The 17482-nt window shown below is 46.7% G+C and overlaps 1 protein-coding gene across 2 annotated transcripts; it reads left to right on the forward strand.

Moving 5' to 3' along the window:
- Positions 1 to 1708: 1708 nt before the first annotated feature.
- Positions 1709 to 13310, forward strand: PLK3 (polo like kinase 3). 2 transcript variants are annotated; one of them, XM_069737991.1, is made up of 15 exons: positions 1709 to 1904; positions 3467 to 3574; positions 3985 to 4101; positions 4920 to 5049; positions 5139 to 5226; positions 5402 to 5497; positions 6005 to 6203; positions 6289 to 6415; positions 7013 to 7122; positions 8590 to 8716; positions 9095 to 9178; positions 9261 to 9423; positions 9654 to 9783; positions 10404 to 10514; positions 11317 to 13310. In XM_069737991.1, exons 1-15 carry the CDS (start codon positions 1746 to 1748, stop codon positions 11509 to 11511), a joined length of 1944 nt encoding a protein of 647 aa, XP_069594092.1. In that variant the 5' UTR covers positions 1709 to 1745; the 3' UTR covers positions 11512 to 13310. The 2 variants fall into 2 exon arrangements, with proteins under 2 accessions (XP_069594092.1, XP_069594093.1); XM_069737992.1 differs by having other exon boundaries at positions 8593 to 8716.
- Positions 13311 to 17482: the final 4172 nt, after the last annotated feature.

Consider the following 17482-nt stretch of genomic DNA (forward strand, 5'->3'; position numbering starts at 1 on the left):
TGCAGGCACTCTACACTGCTATAAGGCGGGTGCAGGCACTATACACTGGTATAAGGCTGGTACAGGCACTATACACTGCTATAAGGCTGGTACAGGCACTATACACTGCTATAAGGCGGGTGCAGGCACTATACACTGGTATAAGGCTGGTGCAGGCACTATACACTGCTATAAGGCTGGTGCAGGCACTATACACTGCTATAAGGCTGGTACAGGCACTATACACTGCTATAAGGCTGGTACAGGCACTATACACTGCTATAAGGCGGGTGCAGGCACTATACACTGCTATAAGGCTGGTACAGGCACTATACACTGCTATAAGGCCGGTGCAGGCACTATACACTGGTATAAGGCTGGTACAGGCACTATACACTGCTATAAGGCTGGTGCAGGCACTATACACTGCTATAAGGCTGGTACAGGTACTATACACTGCTATAAGGCTGGTGCAGGCACTATACACTGCTATAAGGCCGGTGCAGGCACTATACACTGGTATAAGGCCGGTGCAGGCACTATACACTGGTATAAGGCTGGTGCAGGCACTATACACTGCTATAAGGCTGGTGCAGGCACTATACACTGCTATAAGGCTGGTACAGGCACTATACACTGCTATAAGGCTGGTACAGGCACTATACACTGCTATAAGGCTGGTACAGGCACTATACACTGCTATAAGGCGGGTGCAGGCACTATACACTGGTATAAGGCTGGTGCAGGCACTATACACTGCTATAAGGCTGGTGCAGGCACTATACACTGCTATAAGGCTGGTACAGGCACTATACACTGGTATAAGGCTGGTGCAGGCACTATACACTGCTATAAGGCTGGTGCAGGCTCTATACACTGCTATAAGGCTGGTACAGGCACTATACACTGCTATAAGGCCGGTGCAGGCACTATACACTGGTATAAGGCTGGTGCAGGCACTCTACACTGCTATAAGGCTGGTGCAGGCACTATACACTGCTATAAGGCTGGTACAGGCACTATACACTGCTATAAGGCTGGTACAGGCACTATACACTGCTATAAGGCTGGTGCAGGCACTATACACTGCTATAAGGCTGGTGCAGGCACTATACACTGCTATAAGGCTGGTACAGGCACTATACACTGCTATAAGGCTGGTACAGGCACTATACACTGCTATAAGGCTGGTGCAGGCACTATACACTGCTATAAGGCTGGTACAGGCACTATACACTGCTATAAGGCTGGTACAGGCACTATACACTGCTATAAGGCTGGTACAGGCACTATACACTGCTATAAGGCTGGTGCAGGCACTATACACTGCTATAAGGCTGGTACAGGCACTATACACTGCTATAAGGCTGGTACAGGCACTATACACTGCTATAAGGCTGGTACAGGCACTATACACTGCTATAAGGCGGGTGCAGGCACTATACACTGCTATAAGGCTGGTACAGGCACTATACACTGCTATAAGGCGGGTGCAGGCACTATACACTGCTATAAGGCTGGTGCAGGCACTATACACTGCTATAAGGCTGGTGCAGGCACAGTGTAGTCTACATATACCGCTGTACTGGTAGGAGGCGTGTCCGGTAGATGCCGGTGGGCGGGGCAGATTGGAGCAGGAGGATACACGTGGCTTTTCTTCGCATCCGCCCTTTAGGCTGCGCGCATGCGCCTGACGTCACGTACTCATTCATAAAAGCTGTAGGCAGGGTTCGGGGCAGAGGCGCTGCGGGCGGCGGAGATGAAAGATGGAGGCTGCTTGTTATATCCAGACCCAGCCATACCCCAGCGCTCTGCTGGCGACCCCCAAACCAGAGTCCCCCAGACCTGGACAGCCAGCACCCTGCAAGCTCATCACTGACCACCTGACCGGACGGAGCTATACGCGGGGCAGGACCCTGGGCAAGGTGAGGAGCGGCCGCGGTCTGTGACAGGGGGCTGACACTAAAATAATATAAAAATAATATAATAATAAATGTATGAAGCCCCTGTGCAGAGTATAAGTGCACCCTGCTGCGTGTGAATGGGGTCACTGAGCCGAGTCTTGCTGCGTTTTAATCGCATCTAGGGGAAAATTTTTGTGTGTGTATATGTAATATATATATAATCAGCTGGTAAAGATGGGGGTTACCTCTCCATGTTTCCTTTAAGTCTGGCTTGTGTAGAACTACAAGTCCCAGAATACCTTAATGGCTATCTTGCGCTTTATTTAGTGCTGGGTTGTGTTTGTTTTCTTTGCTTGTTACATATTTTGCCCTCTGGTTACTATGTATCTTGTCGCAGCCACTGGCTATAATCCTGATGTCACGGTGCTGGTTGTGGCCTCATCCACTGGCGATGGCTCTGGAATATCAATGTGTCCCTGCAGGAGCGTGCGGAGCCCCCCGTGTGCTGAGCTGCTCTCTGCAGGATCTGTGTGGATTGTTATGTTGGATTGTCATTAATATTGCTGTATTCTTGTATACAATCATGCTGGATTACGTGCCTGGTGCAGATGGCACGCTGCCCTGTGCTTTCTGCACCCCGCCTGGCATTGTGCTGCGGGACACGGTCTCTGCAGTGAGTTTACAGTCGGATTGGACAGTGATGGACATATTATTGGTGCAGCCTGTGTGCCTGAGAGGTAAGGGGTCCGCCACTACCTCCAAAGTAGATGGCATTGGGCATTATCATGAGCTACTGGGCCCATCTACTGTTTGTACTCAGGGGCCTCTCCTCCACGGTGACTGGCACTGTGGGTGGGCAGCAGGCACTGACACTTCTCGAATTTGTGATGTTCTGAGTCACGGCCTTTCCCTGGATATGATTCCGCTGTCGGAATCTGATTTATGCCGTATTCACCCTTTGCATTGTCTTCTGCTTGTTGCAATGTTATGGTTTCCTGGGCAGATCCTGATTATTGATGATTTTAAAGGGATGGGTCTGCAATGATTTCTGATATTAAACATGGACGAAGTGAATTTCCTCATTCCCCCCCTTCCCCTGCTGTAATCTGTGCTCTGCAGCAGTTAATGGACTGAGCAGCTATAATGGGTGCGTTGTCTGCAGCCATCCTCCATTATTGCCTCTGCAGACACTAAATAATCATTTATAGGAGGCGGGTGAGTGGGGGAATCTATAAATGTCTCATGTAGAGGAAGCGAGGATCGCAGGCTGTTATATTAAGGTCTGTCATTGATTATCAGTCAGGACAGGGTGGATCCGCGCTGTGAATCAGGCTGGCCGCTCTTCCTTGCTACTCATCCACATCCTTCCTTGGCTGATAAGTGCTATAAGGAGATCATCAATTCAGGGTCACAGGACCTAAAATGTAGGATGAGAGATTCTGCACCGTCTTATTATCAGTTTATCACAACTTGTAAAGATCTGCTTGCTGTCAGTGAACAGAAGTTTGGTCACGTTTTTTGGTGCATTGCTTCACCCTGATCTCTCCTGAGTTTACTGTATTGTCCTTTTTTACCTTTATCAGGGGGGATTTGCTCGATGCTATGAAATGACCGAGGTTTCCACTAATAAAACCTACGCTGTTAAAGTCATTCCACACAGCCGTGTGGCCAAACCTCATCAGCGGGAAAAGGTGAGTGACGTGGATGCCCAGCGCCATCACGGAGAATAATTCTAAACCTGTGTGTATCTATGGGCTGCCTTGTGGCCTGCGAGGGGTTAACAGCATAATGGTCTAGATGCAGGGCCCAGCCCTGGCTTCATGGGCTTGTAGGGAGCCCGACATTCCCAGTTCTGCAATTAAAGGACATGAGCCTTTTGTTTTCTGGGATGTTCAAAGAATTCCATGGACTTAAAACGTCATAATTCGTACATTCCGGCCGGACGCTCCTGGGATTGGTAGTGTCTTCATCACCCCCATTTTCTCAGCGTGATGTGAAATATTTATCTTCTCAACTTGGTCAACTGTGAAATTCCTCTACCTTTTTTTTTTTTTTTTTTTTTTTTTTTTTTTTATGGTAAACTTTTATCTTCTCTTTGCAGATTGTGACTGAAATCGACCTTCACCGGCAGCTTTATCACAGACACGTTGTCAAGTTCTCCCACCATTTTGAAGACTCTGACAACATTTACATCTTCCTGGAGCTTTGCAGCCGCAAAGTAAGTTTTGGCTTTAGAAAGTAGTCCTCATCATCCTCGCTGCATCTGGTGACGCGTTTGGTCTCCTGCAGAGACTGCGCGGTGCACTTTTTGTTTTCGGCTGCAGCTTTGTGCTCCGGTCATGGATGGTTTATTCAGCGCTGTCGTCAATTTCATTCATATGCACTGAGGCAGCTGTCAGCTCTATACAGAGGAGTCAGACGGCTGCAAGAGATTGGTGCTAGAATTGCCCTTTTGTGCAGGTTACATTTACACCCCCCCCCCTCCGGCCATTGTGGAGATATGTAACCTAAGCCGAGTTGCAGCCAGCTGTACATCCCGACCCTGACTGCAGCTGCTCTGAAGGCTCTTTGTAGTAAAGACTCCAAAAATAAATCCCAGCTCTTCTGTGGCCCCTGGGTCTCCCCAGACACAATACAGATGTTGGGAGTACAAAGCCGCCTGCTGTAAGCGCTGATTCATGGTGCTCCATGCTACTGTTGGCTAAAGTCTAGAGATGGCCAAAAGCAGGAGTGGATGTTAGGAATAGGTGGCGGGCTGCAGTGCAATAGACCTGATCCTCAAGATTATACTGGTTTAGCTTTCTTTGATGATTTCCTCCTGAGTAATAATGAGACTTTAGAACCATCTTGCGGCAGTGTTACTATGTAACAGGATATAGACAGTCATGAATGTTTCCAGATACTTTGTATCTTCAAGTCATTGTTTCCAGCTGGCTGTTAGCACAGGCTGCAGGGATTGTCTGCCTCTGGGGCTCCAGAATTTTAAGGTTTAGCATTTTAAGGTTTAGCAATGTGTTTCATCTTTGCTTTTTACAGTCTCTTGCACATATCTGGAAGGCACGTCACACGCTGCTGGAACCTGAAGTCCGGTATTACCTGAAACAAATAATCTCTGGCCTCAAGTACCTGCACATGCGAGGAATCATTCACCGGGACCTAAAATTGGGCAAGTTGTGCGCCCTGCAGTTCCCCCAGATGTAGCAGTAACAGCTGTGGTTGGTGCTAACTTTTTATTTATATATTTTCTTCCTACAGGAAACTTTTTCATCAATGAGAGCATGGAGCTGAAAGTTGGTGATTTTGGATTGGCAGCAAGGTTGGAACCCCCAGAACAGAGAAAGAAGTGAGAACTGTGTGGGGGAGACACATAATGGAAACTTCTACCATATGGGCATGGTGGGGGGGGGGGTATATGAATTTGATTAATATTGCACCATGATCTGTGGAATGTTCCTGGGTTTATGCTCTTGACTGTGCCATGTAAATATTTAACACTTATTCTCTGGTCTCCTTCCTAGAACAATCTGCGGGACCCCAAATTACTTGGCCCCTGAAGTCCTCCATAGACACGGTCACGGTCCGGAGTCAGACGTCTGGTCTCTGGGATGTGTCATGTAGGTTTAGTTTCCTCTTTAACACTTTACACACCCTAAAAATAAAAAGGGAAAGGAAAATGTAAGCTTGTGACTGTCATCCTGGAGCAGTGCGTGGGTTCACGCTGTGGTGGAACGATCTTGTTTATCTCCAGCTGCATTTCTTGTTTGGCGTCACACAGGAAACCTGTGGCATCGCTGTATAACTGATGTTATGCTGCTCTGCTTCCGGACGTTACAAACATGGCGAGGGTAGTGTGCCCAGCTCCTCCCTGGCAGGAGACAGAGGTTTCCCCAAGAGCGTTCATCCATAAGTGTCACTTGTCGCGTGCTGACACTACACTAATTACTGGGGAATCTATGTTCTGAACGTCGGTCCCCTGTGGTTTATTTGACTTATTTTATCTTCTGTGGAACTTGCATTTGACGTCAATAAAGATATCAGAGTATCAGATTGGCATCTCCAATGTGTCTATAAATGTCTGCATGGTATAAATAGTTTTATTAAATGACCCTTGTCCCCTCCAGGTACACACTACTCTGTGGCACGCCACCCTTTGAGACCGCAGATTTAAAGGAGACTTATCGCTGTATTAAGCAGGTGAAGTACACCTTGCCAGCTTGCCTCTCGTCCTCTGCCAAGCAGCTTATCATGGGGATCTTGAAGCGCACTCCAAGTGAGCGGCTGACACTCGACCAAATCACTGAGCATGAATTCTTCTCTAAGGTGCGTCCTTCCCTCCCTTGACACATTTTTATATGGAATCTTTTATTTCCTTGTCTGTAGATTAACCCCTTGTGTTCTTGTTCAGGGTTACACCCCGGAAAAGTTGCCTCCAAGTAGCTGTGTCATGGTCCCAGATCTGCACCCGCCCAACCCCGCCAAGAGCCTCCTCACCAAAGTTGCCAAGAGTTTGTTTGGAAAAGGAAAGTCAAAAGGTAACGACAGTGGACTATAAACTGTGCAATCAGTGACATAACACCATGGCTTTCAGCCACTATTTCCTCTGCTACTGTAAACTAATTCCTGCCTCAGATTTGCTTCCTAACACAAAGACCCATACTTTATTTTTATGCAACTCTGTATAGTCCAACGGTCTCCCTGCTAATCAGCTGGGTAAAGGAGTTGCAGCTGCCTCCTGTTAACTTAACCCATCCCTTTTAAAATAATTTATATATTTTTTTGCATGCCTTTAAAGAGGTTTTCCAGAGCCACTCACTTTTGCATTAGAATTGACTGGTGCAATTGAGGTTACAATTATGCACCATCAACAGGTATTGTGCACGTGTTGTAACCTAATGAAGAGGATGAGCGCTGTCCCTGCCGATCATGCATTCAACTTGTCGTCACCACTCGTTTCCCATGCAAGTGATAAGCTCTGCAGATCACTGATAACTTTTAGTAAAAATAAAGGCCCCTCTTCCCAAGTTGCTGGAGCATTGTAAATCGGTAATGCTGATCCTGCAGGGATTCTGATTAACTTCTAAACTTTGTCACAGCAGTTCTTTGTGTCTGACATCTGTTTGTTTTTGCAGCAAAGAATGGCTCCTCTGATGAGAAGGATGAAATATCTAAGCTGGTGACGGGTCTGGTGAAAACTTCAATCTGCCGACAGCTCAGCTATAAAACTGTGGAAGGAAGTGAGGTAAGGGGCAAAAGCTGAGAAATTTCTCTTTAATAGTTACTATCCATGGCTACAAACTATCTGGTCATGTCTATATCTACATTCTGTCTGGAATAGTGGCATAGATGGATGGATATTGCATGGATAAGACTGTTTTTATATACGTTTCATGAAAGGGTTTGTCCTGTGGCCAGAGGCTGTAAGTAATGCTTATTTTCAGCAGGGAGTCCAACTACTAGGAGTTGCACCAATTGGCAGAATTAACTTTTTATCCCTGTTAAGGTACCGTCACACTTAGCGACGCTGCAGCGATACCGACAACGATCCGGATCGCTGCAGCGTCGCTGTTTGGTCGCTGGAGAGCTGTCACACAGACAGCTCTCCAGCGACCAACGATCCCGAGGTCCCCGGTAACCAGGGTAAACATCGGGTAACTAAGCGCAGGGCCGCGCTTAGTAACCCGATGTTTACCCTGGTTACCAGCGTAAAAAAACAAACAGTACATACTTACATTCAGCTGTCTGTCCCTTGCCGTCTGGTTCCTGCCTTGACTGCTGGCCGTAAAGTGAAAGCAGAGCACAGCCACAGCGGTGAGTCACCGCTGTGTGACTCACCGCTGTGCTGTGCTTTCACTTTCACTTTGCGGCCAGCAGTCAGTGCAGGGACCAGACGGCAAGGGACAGACAGCTGAATGTAAGTATGTACTGTTTGTTTTTTTACGCTGGTAACCAGGGTAAACAGCGGGTTACTAAGCGCGGCCCTGCGCTTAGTTACCCGATGTTTACCCTGGTTACCAGTGAAGACATCGCTGAATCGGTGTCACACACGCCGATTCAGCGATGTCTGCGGGGAGTCCAGCGACGAAATAAAGTTCTGGACTTTCTTCCCCGACCAGCGATCTCCCAGCAGGGGCCTGATCGCTGCTGCCTGTCACACTGGACGATATCGCTAGCGAGGACGCTGCAACGTCACGGATCGCTAGCGATATCGTCTAGTGTGACAGTACCTTTAGACTGGAGCAGCAGAGCGCAGTATTCTGTTCTCCAGCAGAAGTTGTGGTCGGTGTTAGACCTGTTGCTCCACTTTGTAACTAGGATAAAAGAAAAAATCCCAGTCTGGCGGTTGGGACACCTACCGATCTGGAAGTGATAACTGTATAAACCTTTTTAAGGAGACTAAATCTTCTGTAGACTTAAGTTGGTGCAAGTTGACTTGCAGAACCCAATTTAGGGTATTATCTGGCTTCTGGATGAGAGCCGCCTCTTAGCTGACAGCATCACAACTATTCACTAGCTTATGTGGTGACTTCACAAAGTTGTCATTCTGCCAGGACGTACTGGCCTGGCCCCAGTCCTGTAAATCGTTTTGCACCAACCCTAGTGCAGGCATCCATTGCTCACTGAGCTGCCGTGTATCTAAGGTCCCTTATGGGACTCTAATAGAAGCCAAAAATATATCAATCTGACTCCATGCCCTGTCTCCTACCAGCAGGCGGCCGCCCCGGTCACTGGCCATGCCCTCAGCACTAGCTGCAGCCCAGTGGAGTCCTTGACAGAAGAGGCTTCGGGGAAATCTGTCTCAAGATCGATCCGTGGGAGCCTGGTCAGCAGTGACGGTAAGTGACACATCTTATAGTGGTTCTTGATTGTTTTGGGGTATGTGCACACGTTCAGGTTTTCGCAATAAAAACACAATAAAACCGCATTAGAAACTGCTGACATAATATGCATCCTATCATTTAGAATGCATTCTGCAATTTTTGTGCACATGATGCGTTTTTTTCCGCAAAAACGCATCGTGGTAAAAAAAGCAGCATGTTCATTAATCTTGTGATTTTGTCACGTTTTTCCCGCTATTCTATGCATTTGGAAAAAACGCATCAAACGCGCAAAAAACACATGCAGATTTCTGGCAGAAATCCTGACATGTGCATAGCCTTACTCTTCATCATGGCTGACTTTTTTTTTTTTCCCTCTCCCCTCCTTCCTGACAGGCTTTGAAGACTGCATCACTGCATCTGGTGTTATGGAGACTGCTCTAGAAGTCCTGAAAAACTGTATATCTTCCATGCCCACAGGTGAATAACCCAATGATCCTGTAAACTCTGCCTGTCAAGAATTCTTGAATGGTTAATTATAATGGTCCCATTGTTCTCTCAGGTGAAGGGAAACCAATCCCCCTCTCCAAATATGAAGATTTCATGTGGGTGTCGAAGTGGGTAGACTATTCCAACAAGTACGGCTTTGGTTACCAGTTGTCCAATAGAAGCATCGGCGTCCTCTTCAACAATGGCACCCACATGGTTCTACCAGCCAGTCGCAGGTACAGATCCAACTCTTCTCTACATAATCATTATGGTTTTCTGACCTGAACTCTGCCTCAAACTTGTGTCCCTCTTCCTAAATTGTACGATCTTGCTGAATGCTTCTGATGAGCCTGATCCTCAAAGCACAGTGGGTCGCCTCTATAGTCCATTAACAATTGGTTGCAGCCTGGACGAGCCCTTGAAATGCTGTTAGATACAATGGTATAATTCATCTTTCTTACCATAGAAACGTCCACTACAACCTGACAAACAGCCGCCACTTTATGTTCCCGACCTCGGCCGTACCAGAGCAGCTCCAGGGTCAAATGAGCATTTTGCATTATTTTGCCACATACATGGAGAAGAACCTCATGAAGGTGAGTTTTTGGTAGGGTAGCAGGATGTGGATTCCTATCGTTGGTCCACGTAGAAGCATTTGAATGCTCATTTGCTTCACAAATTAAATATTTACATGACTGGTTTCAGAACAAATGCAAAACTGTTCACCCGAATGTTTCCACTGCATCGTTTTCAATCTACAGTCATTTATCGAGTATCGTCTTGTTTTAAGAATTAATAGCCCCAGGTTAGTAAAGAGTGGTGGTGAATCGAGATGCCAGAATTGCAGTTTCTGGGTTGCTGCAGCTTGGCACAAAATACACAATAAGTAATCAAAATGTTAATATTTTAAAGAAAATCTGGTTATTTTGGATGGCGCGCTCCCACATTGGGGAAGACGCCTACAGTCAGTCTCCAGCGATGTCTTAAGGTGCGGTTATTAACGGTTGTACTGTCGCGGGTTCTTGCCTCAGGTTGGCGGTTTCTGGTGTTCATAGGTCAGGAATGTGACTGACCTAACCAGTTGTGAGGATCCAGTGGGAAGTGTGGGCTGGAAGCTGCTCTCGCCCCATCCTCCATTGCCTTTCACCACTTCGATCTCTGCAATTCCTCAATCTTCTGGTTGTAACTGACTTCTTACAAATTCCTGTGTCTGCAGGGAGGGGATCTGCCGTGTCAGGACGAGGGGAGCCGGCCGCTGCTGCTGCTTCTCCAGTGGGTGAAGACTGAACATGCCCTGCTGATGCTCTTCAACAACGGCACCCTGCAGGTAAGGACCCAAAGTATACACTGTATACCCCCACCCCACGGTTACTGCTACTTATCTTGCCTCAGGGTGCAATCCTTGCTCTCCCCTAAGGTTTGTGCATTGAAACTGCCAACCAAACACTCAGAAGAATTAAAATATTCACTTCTATGTAAAAGCGACTTGCTTTTCTGCAACGTTAAACCTCATCAGGTTTCCAAAGACTCCAAGCAGTTAAGCGCCCCGACCATTATTCAAATGAAACACTGTACTCTACAATAAGTCAATGGGAAGACTTAACAAATCTGCATTTGTTTAACGTTTTTAAATGCCATTAAAAAAAATACAGTAATACATTAAAGCACTCAAATAACTTCTCCAAAAAAAGATGCTTTGGGTATACCAAACTTCAAAGAAAAGTGGTTTCCTGGAGCATCTTTATTTATGGCCTTCTGAAACGTGTGCACATTACAAAATAGTTTGGTACAATGAATTGGTCAGGGCTGAATATTTCTCCAGCATCGTACTAGTACATTAATTAAAATCCCACCTAGACACCACTGAACGTCTACCAATCAGGAGGTCTGGTTTGACATAATGTGCATGACGGCCTTTATCTTGTCAGTCTGGATATAGGACCATTGCTGCCATTCTCCGTCTTCCAGCAGATCCTTAATGGTGACTAACTTAACAAATACATGAGTTTTTTTGTTGTAAGAGACAATATTGCAGATTACTGCGCAGTAACGAGTGATCTCTGCTCACGGGAGATCCTCAGTACTGTTCTGCCACCCTTTTCTGGTGCTGACTTGATTCTTCTTCTCAGGTGAACTTCTACAATGATCACACAAAGCTCATCCTCAGCAAACCTCAGGATGTCTACCTGCTCACCTACATCAACCGTGACCGCAGCTCCCAGACCTTCCTTCTCAGCTCTCTGGTGGAAAGCGGCTGCTCCTCAGACATGTACCACCGCCTAAAGTACACTCTGAAGCTTCTAGAGCAGAAGTCTGAATCCTAAATCTTCTTACCCCATACTTGGTCCTTCATGCCATTCCCTGCTCTTAACACAGCGGTGGCCAGATTTATCTGCTGGATGTATGGGGCAGAGTCTTTATCTGGAGGACCGGACCCTGGAACTGTACAATCCAAGGCTCCTCAGAGCTTTTTGGTGCTTGAAATATGAAATCTGTAGCGACATTCTTGAAGTTGCCTTCACGTGACTTGATTCACAATGATCCGGCAGTGGCTGGTCCTGCACAGATCACCCGGTGTGACAATATAAGGTTATGGGTTACACAAGGCTTCCCTGGTTTACTGCAGACGGTTGTCTGATCTCGTGACGGGCAGATTGTGGATACAGGACGCTCATGGCAAGTGTTATCTGATCAGTGGATTTGGCAGCTCGCTTACTGTATTAAGCTCAACGCAAGAGGATTAAGCAGATTTGCAATGGGGACATTAAGCCGCTGACTTGCTGCCTGTTGTAATACGGCTGTTTAAAAACAAAAAACTCCCATCCATCAGGGTGTTGCTGATGCAAAACAACCAGCTGCTGGGGGCTACTCTATTCAGACCCTCTAAGGGTCACAAATGGGTGACCCTGTCCCCATCTGCTCCAGGGGTGAGCTGCCAGCAATGGTGCAATATGATCAGCTATTGATTGTCCTAGCTTGCAGCAATGGATCCCCTGTGACAACAAACCAAACATTACAATCTTAGTGCATCGAGCTGAATCTTCCACTCTGGGATTCAGAATTGTCCACTTAATGCCATGTATCATCTCGCAAGACTCTCCCCCCTTGTCTGACTTTGCTGATCTAGAGATGAGCAAATTGGTTCACAAGATCCAGGGGTCAGGACAATGGCTGCTGCAGTGGAGCCCTGCAAATCTGCTACCTGCCGGCATCTGGCAAAACGTAATCCTTGCGGCACGAGACGGCTACTTGGAAGATCCGCACATGCCGACAGGTAGATGGCTGATTGCATCGCTCCCATCCAGTAGCCACAGAATGCTGATCTGGGTTCTGCAAGTTTATTCACCAATCTCTACTGCCATCTCATGCCGGAGGGTTCTCCTTCCATAAACGTCAACCTGTAGCTCTGCTCCTGTTCTTGCGAACAGACCAATGACTTAAATGGCTAATCCCCCAAATATTTAAGAACTGCATGGGGAAATCCTAATGGATGCAGGTCAGTTACATTACTAATGGTTCCCTTTCCTCACTTAATGCACTACATTACCAAAGGCTTCTTTGATTTTTGTTAAATTTGCTGTTATAAGCAAAATGGAAAAATAAGAGGAATCCTTATTTTCTCACTAAAACGTAACACGACCGTCTGCTTTTTCTTTTGACTTCTACCAAAGACCCTCTTAGACATCGGATCGACTGACTCCTGAGCTCCGTATAGAAGGTATTTTTATACGGAGCTCATTCCGATCACAGCACTTAAATGTCCTCTCCCACCCGGCACCCGTACACCCCACCTTTCTTATACGCTACATATCAGTCTGGTTCCACTTTCCCAATGTGGAGAGTAGATGCCACCAAAGCGGAGGTCTGCAGAGTTCAGGCTGCTACTTGAAAATTGTCTTGGTTTCACGGTATGAGCCCCCCACGAGAGCAGTGAGGGGCCCCACTACTGTTATATTTGTTCTTCCATTGGATAATAACATTTATTTATGTTTTATTTATAAAGAATGTATTTATTTTTAATGTGTTTTTTTTCCTTCTTAGATTTACATTAATCAAAGCAAAAGTTAAAAATAAAGTTTTATACAAACGACAAATAAAAAATTGATCTGAAAACTGCAGAAAATGTGTTCTGGTTCATTTGGGAGATGTATAACCAATTCCATAGCGTTTCGGGACTGGATTTGTTTGTCTTTGTGATCTGTAGATGATGGATACAGAGAATGGGCTGGGATTTGTTATTCGGCGTTGTCAATATGGTAAAGGATTAGTTTTAATCTGAGAAGACCAGACAATGGACTCTTGTGTAATTCTCTGCATTAATGTGATTCCCCCTGTCCACTGTAGATGTAAGGGTACCGTCACACAGTGCAATTTTGATCGCTACGACGGCACGATTCGTGACGTTCGAGCGATATAGTTACGATATCGCAGTGTCTGACATGCTCCTGCGATCAGGGACCCCGCTGAGAATCGTACGTCGTAGCAGATCGTTTGAAACTTTCTTTCGTCGTCTAGTGTCCCGCTGTGGCGGCATGATTGCATGGTGTAACATATATCGTATACGATGTGCGCCTAGTAACCAACGGCTTCTACATCGCACATACGTCATGAAATTATCGCTCCAGCGTCGTAGATTGCAAAGTGTGACAGCAGTCTACAACGCTGGAGCGATATTGTTACGATGCTGGAGCGTCACGGATCGTACCGTCGTAGCGATGAAAATTGCACTGTGTGACGGTACCCTAAGGTGTGAGCAATAGGAGATCAGAAATATGGAAGACCAAAACAAACCCTGCTCCATCTGTAGAGGGAAGATGGCAGAATTTGTGTTTGTAATCTCTGGCATTTTGCTGCATTGCTTCCTTCTGTCTGCCCCTAGGAGGAAAGGCTGTATATTGCCGCTGATGTTTGGAACAGGCCAGGATCACAATCTCCATTTTTAGCTCATCCCATAGGATTGAGGTTCAAGCTCCTTGAGTCCGGTCATATTCTTCCACCAAACTCCTCCAACCGTGTACACTGAACACTCTGATACAATGGCTCCGTCTCCCTGGTCTGCCACAATCTCGCTGCACTGTCACCCTGCTGCCATGGGGCCCCAGAGCAGGAGCTAGGGTCCCCCAACCAATCATTGCAAGTGCAACTATATAGCTGACCGCGTTGAATCAGCGTCTGACGACCCTGACAGGGAGTCACGATGACATCACTACTCAGTGCCCACTGTCTGGAGACCTGCGGTCAGAGGAATGAGGAAAGGGGATTTATTGGGGTGCATTATACAATAGTCTGCCTCTTCTGGGGGCTACATTATGCCATCTTGGTGTTGGTGCTATTAAACAGTTTTAGGGGCTACTAAGCGGTAATAATAATAATAATCTTTATATAGCGCCAACATATTCCGCAGCGCTTTACAGTTTAACAGTTTCAAACACAACAGTCATAAGTAACGTTAGCAATACAATAATTAAAGTGAAATAAGACGACTCTGCTTGTGAGAGCTTACAATCTACAAGGAGGTGGGGGAGATACGAAGTACAGGTGTGTATTTACAATGATGTATTTACAATGATGGTCCAGCCATATTCAGGGGGTGGGGGATAGATGGGGATAGTGAATGTGCTACACACAAACGTAAAATGACTCTGATTTGTGAACGTGATAGGCCGCCCTGAACAAATGTGTTTTGAGCGAGCGCCTAAAACTATGCAAATTGTGGATGGTCCTAATATCTTGGGGTAGAGCATTCCAGAGGATTGGCGCAGCGCGGGAGAAGTCTTGTAGTCGGGAGTGGGAGGTATGGATTAGTGCAGAGGTTAGTCGAAAGTCATTTGCAGAGCGCAGTGGTCTGTTAGGCTGATAGACAGAAATGAGGGAGGAGATGTAAGGGGGTGCTGCACTGTGGAGAGCTTTGTGGGTGAGAACAAGTACTTTGAATTGTATCCTGTAATGAATGGGCAGCCAGTGTAACGACTGACGAAGAGCGAACATGTTTGAGTAATGATTAGCCAGATGGATGACCCTGGCTGCTGCATTAAGGATAGACTGGAGAGGGGAAAGTCGAGTGAGGGGGAGGCCAATTAATAGAGCATTACAGTAGTCCAGGTAGGAGTGGATCAGGGCGACAGTGAGGGTTTTTGTTTCCATGGTGAGAAAAGGGCGGATTCTAGAGATGTTCTTTAGGTGTAAGCGGCAAGAGATTGTATATGGGAGGTGAAGGAGAGATCGGAGTCAAACATAACACCCAGACAGCGCGCCTGCTGCCGGGGCGTTATTATGGTGCCACCCATGGAGAGGGAAATGTCAGATTTAGGGAGGTTAGTAGATGGCGGGAGCAGAAGAAGTTCAGTTTTGGAGAGGTTGAGTTTTAGATAGAGCGGACATGATGTTGGAGACTGTGGACAGTCAGTGGCGTACTGTAGTACAGCGGGGGTAAGGTCAGGTGATGACGTATATAGTTGTGTCATCGGCATAAAGATGGTACTGAAAGCCAAATCTGGTGATGGTCTGTCCAATTGGGGCCGTGTAGAGGGAGAAGAGAAGGGGGCCAAGGACTGAGCCCTGAGGTACCCCGACAGTGAGAGGAAGAGGAGATGAAGTGGAGCCAGAGAACAGAACACTGAAGGAGCGGTCAGAAAGGTAGGAGGAGAACCAGGAGAGAGAAGTCCTTAATGCCAAGTGACTGGAGCCTAGAGAGTAGGAGAAGGTGGTCAACAGTGTCAAAAGCTGCAGAGAGGTCGCGAAGAATGAGCAGAGTGGTCACCGTTACGTTTTGCTGTTAGAAGGTCGTTGGTCACTGTGATGAGTGCAGTTTCTGTCGAATGTAGGCGGCGGAAGCTGGACTGTGAAGGGTCTAGGAGGGAGGCGGTTACTATTCTGGGTGGTACTATACAGTGAGGGGTCATTATATTGTGTACAAGGGGAAACCTGGGATATTATTAAATGTATAGTGGGCACTTATGGGGGAACTCGAGTTACTGTGACTGTCAAAAGGGCACAGAGGGCAATATTACTTTCTAGGGGGTGAAATGTGGGCACTGTTTTCTAGAGCACTTGCACCCGGCATTACTATATTCTAGAGCAGGGGTCCCCAACTCCAGTCCTCAAGGCCCACCAACATGTCATGTTTTCAGGATTTCCTTAGTCTTGCCCAGGTAATAATTGCATCACCTGTGCAATGCAAAGGAAATCCTGAAAACATGACCTGTTGGTGGGCCTTGAGGACTGGAGTTGGGGACCCCTGTTCTAGAGGTTGCTTTAGAATTTAGAGGGCACAGATAACCACTCAGTGGGTGCAGTAATAGGGACACATACCCCAATACTGAGCCACTGCTGCCGTATCAGCAGGATAAGGAGTTTGTGCAGATTGAGGATAGCACTGAAAATGAGGAGTGGCATGTCTGTAATCTCTGCAGCGAAGTCCTGGCTGGAGAGGTTCTCATGTCAGTCTGGGCCAGATGGAAAGTGAACAGTTCCATCAGAAAGAACGTCAGTGGTAAGTCACCATCTATAACTGTACTGTGATCTTATATGTTCTGTAGGACTGGTATCTACCACTGACCATATGGCGGTAATATCAATGTTTATTGTATAGAGTTTTTCAGTAATAGTGCGGTTATCTGCTAAGGTTCTCCTCCACTATAAGGGTGCATCACCCAGTTGTAATAAAGGTTACCTGGTTAGGGTCCCACTCAGACGTTTTGCCCACCCCTGAACCAAAACCCTAGCTACGCCTCTGCGGACAACCATTTTAAACCATGCATGCAAACTTTTGAAAACTTCTACGTAGATCAAAATTGAAAATGACGTATGCTGATAGTTCGGGTCACAAAAACCAGTGGTTGGGTGGGAAAATGCAACCACTATACCTGTAGTATGAATTGGCCCTAACTTACATACCAGGGGGCTAATGATATTGGGTGCAGGGGTTGTAATCGCACCCAGGCCAGGGGGACTGGAGGGGTGAAATGAAGACTTACTATTAATGACCTGTTATTTGTGGGCCCCATTGAAGATTTTACAATGGGGCCCACAAACTTCAAGGTTCACCACATACTGTTGAGGAGACTGTAGCTGATTGGGCATGCTTGGAGTTGTAGTTGCACCACAGCTGGAAAAGCCCCTGGTTGGAGGCTGCACATGCTGATGCCATGGAGCTCATGAAGTTTGGGGGGTCCAGCTCGGGGTTGACATAACTTCAAACCTCATCCTCATGTTGGGTTTAATCTCTAATATTAGTAGACAAGGGGGAAGAACCAGTCGGGGGTCCTACAAGTAATTGGAAAGAGGTTGCACTTT

The sequence above is a fragment of the Ranitomeya imitator genome, chromosome 8, assembly GCF_032444005.1.
Source record: "Ranitomeya imitator isolate aRanImi1 chromosome 8, aRanImi1.pri, whole genome shotgun sequence".
Classification (NCBI taxonomy): domain Eukaryota; kingdom Metazoa; phylum Chordata; class Amphibia; order Anura; family Dendrobatidae; genus Ranitomeya; species Ranitomeya imitator.

Coding starts and splice junctions, on each gene's coding strand:
- PLK3 (XM_069737991.1), top strand. CDS start 1,746: ATGGAGGCTGCTTGTTATATCCAGACCCAGCCATACCCCAGCGCTCTG. Junction 5,498..6,004: donor TGGTCTCTGGGATGTGTCAT/GTAGGTTTAGTT, acceptor TGTCCCCTCCAG/GTACACACTACTCTGTGGCA. Junction 10,515..11,316: donor TCAACAACGGCACCCTGCAG/GTAAGGACCCAA, acceptor TCTTCTTCTCAG/GTGAACTTCTACAATGATCA.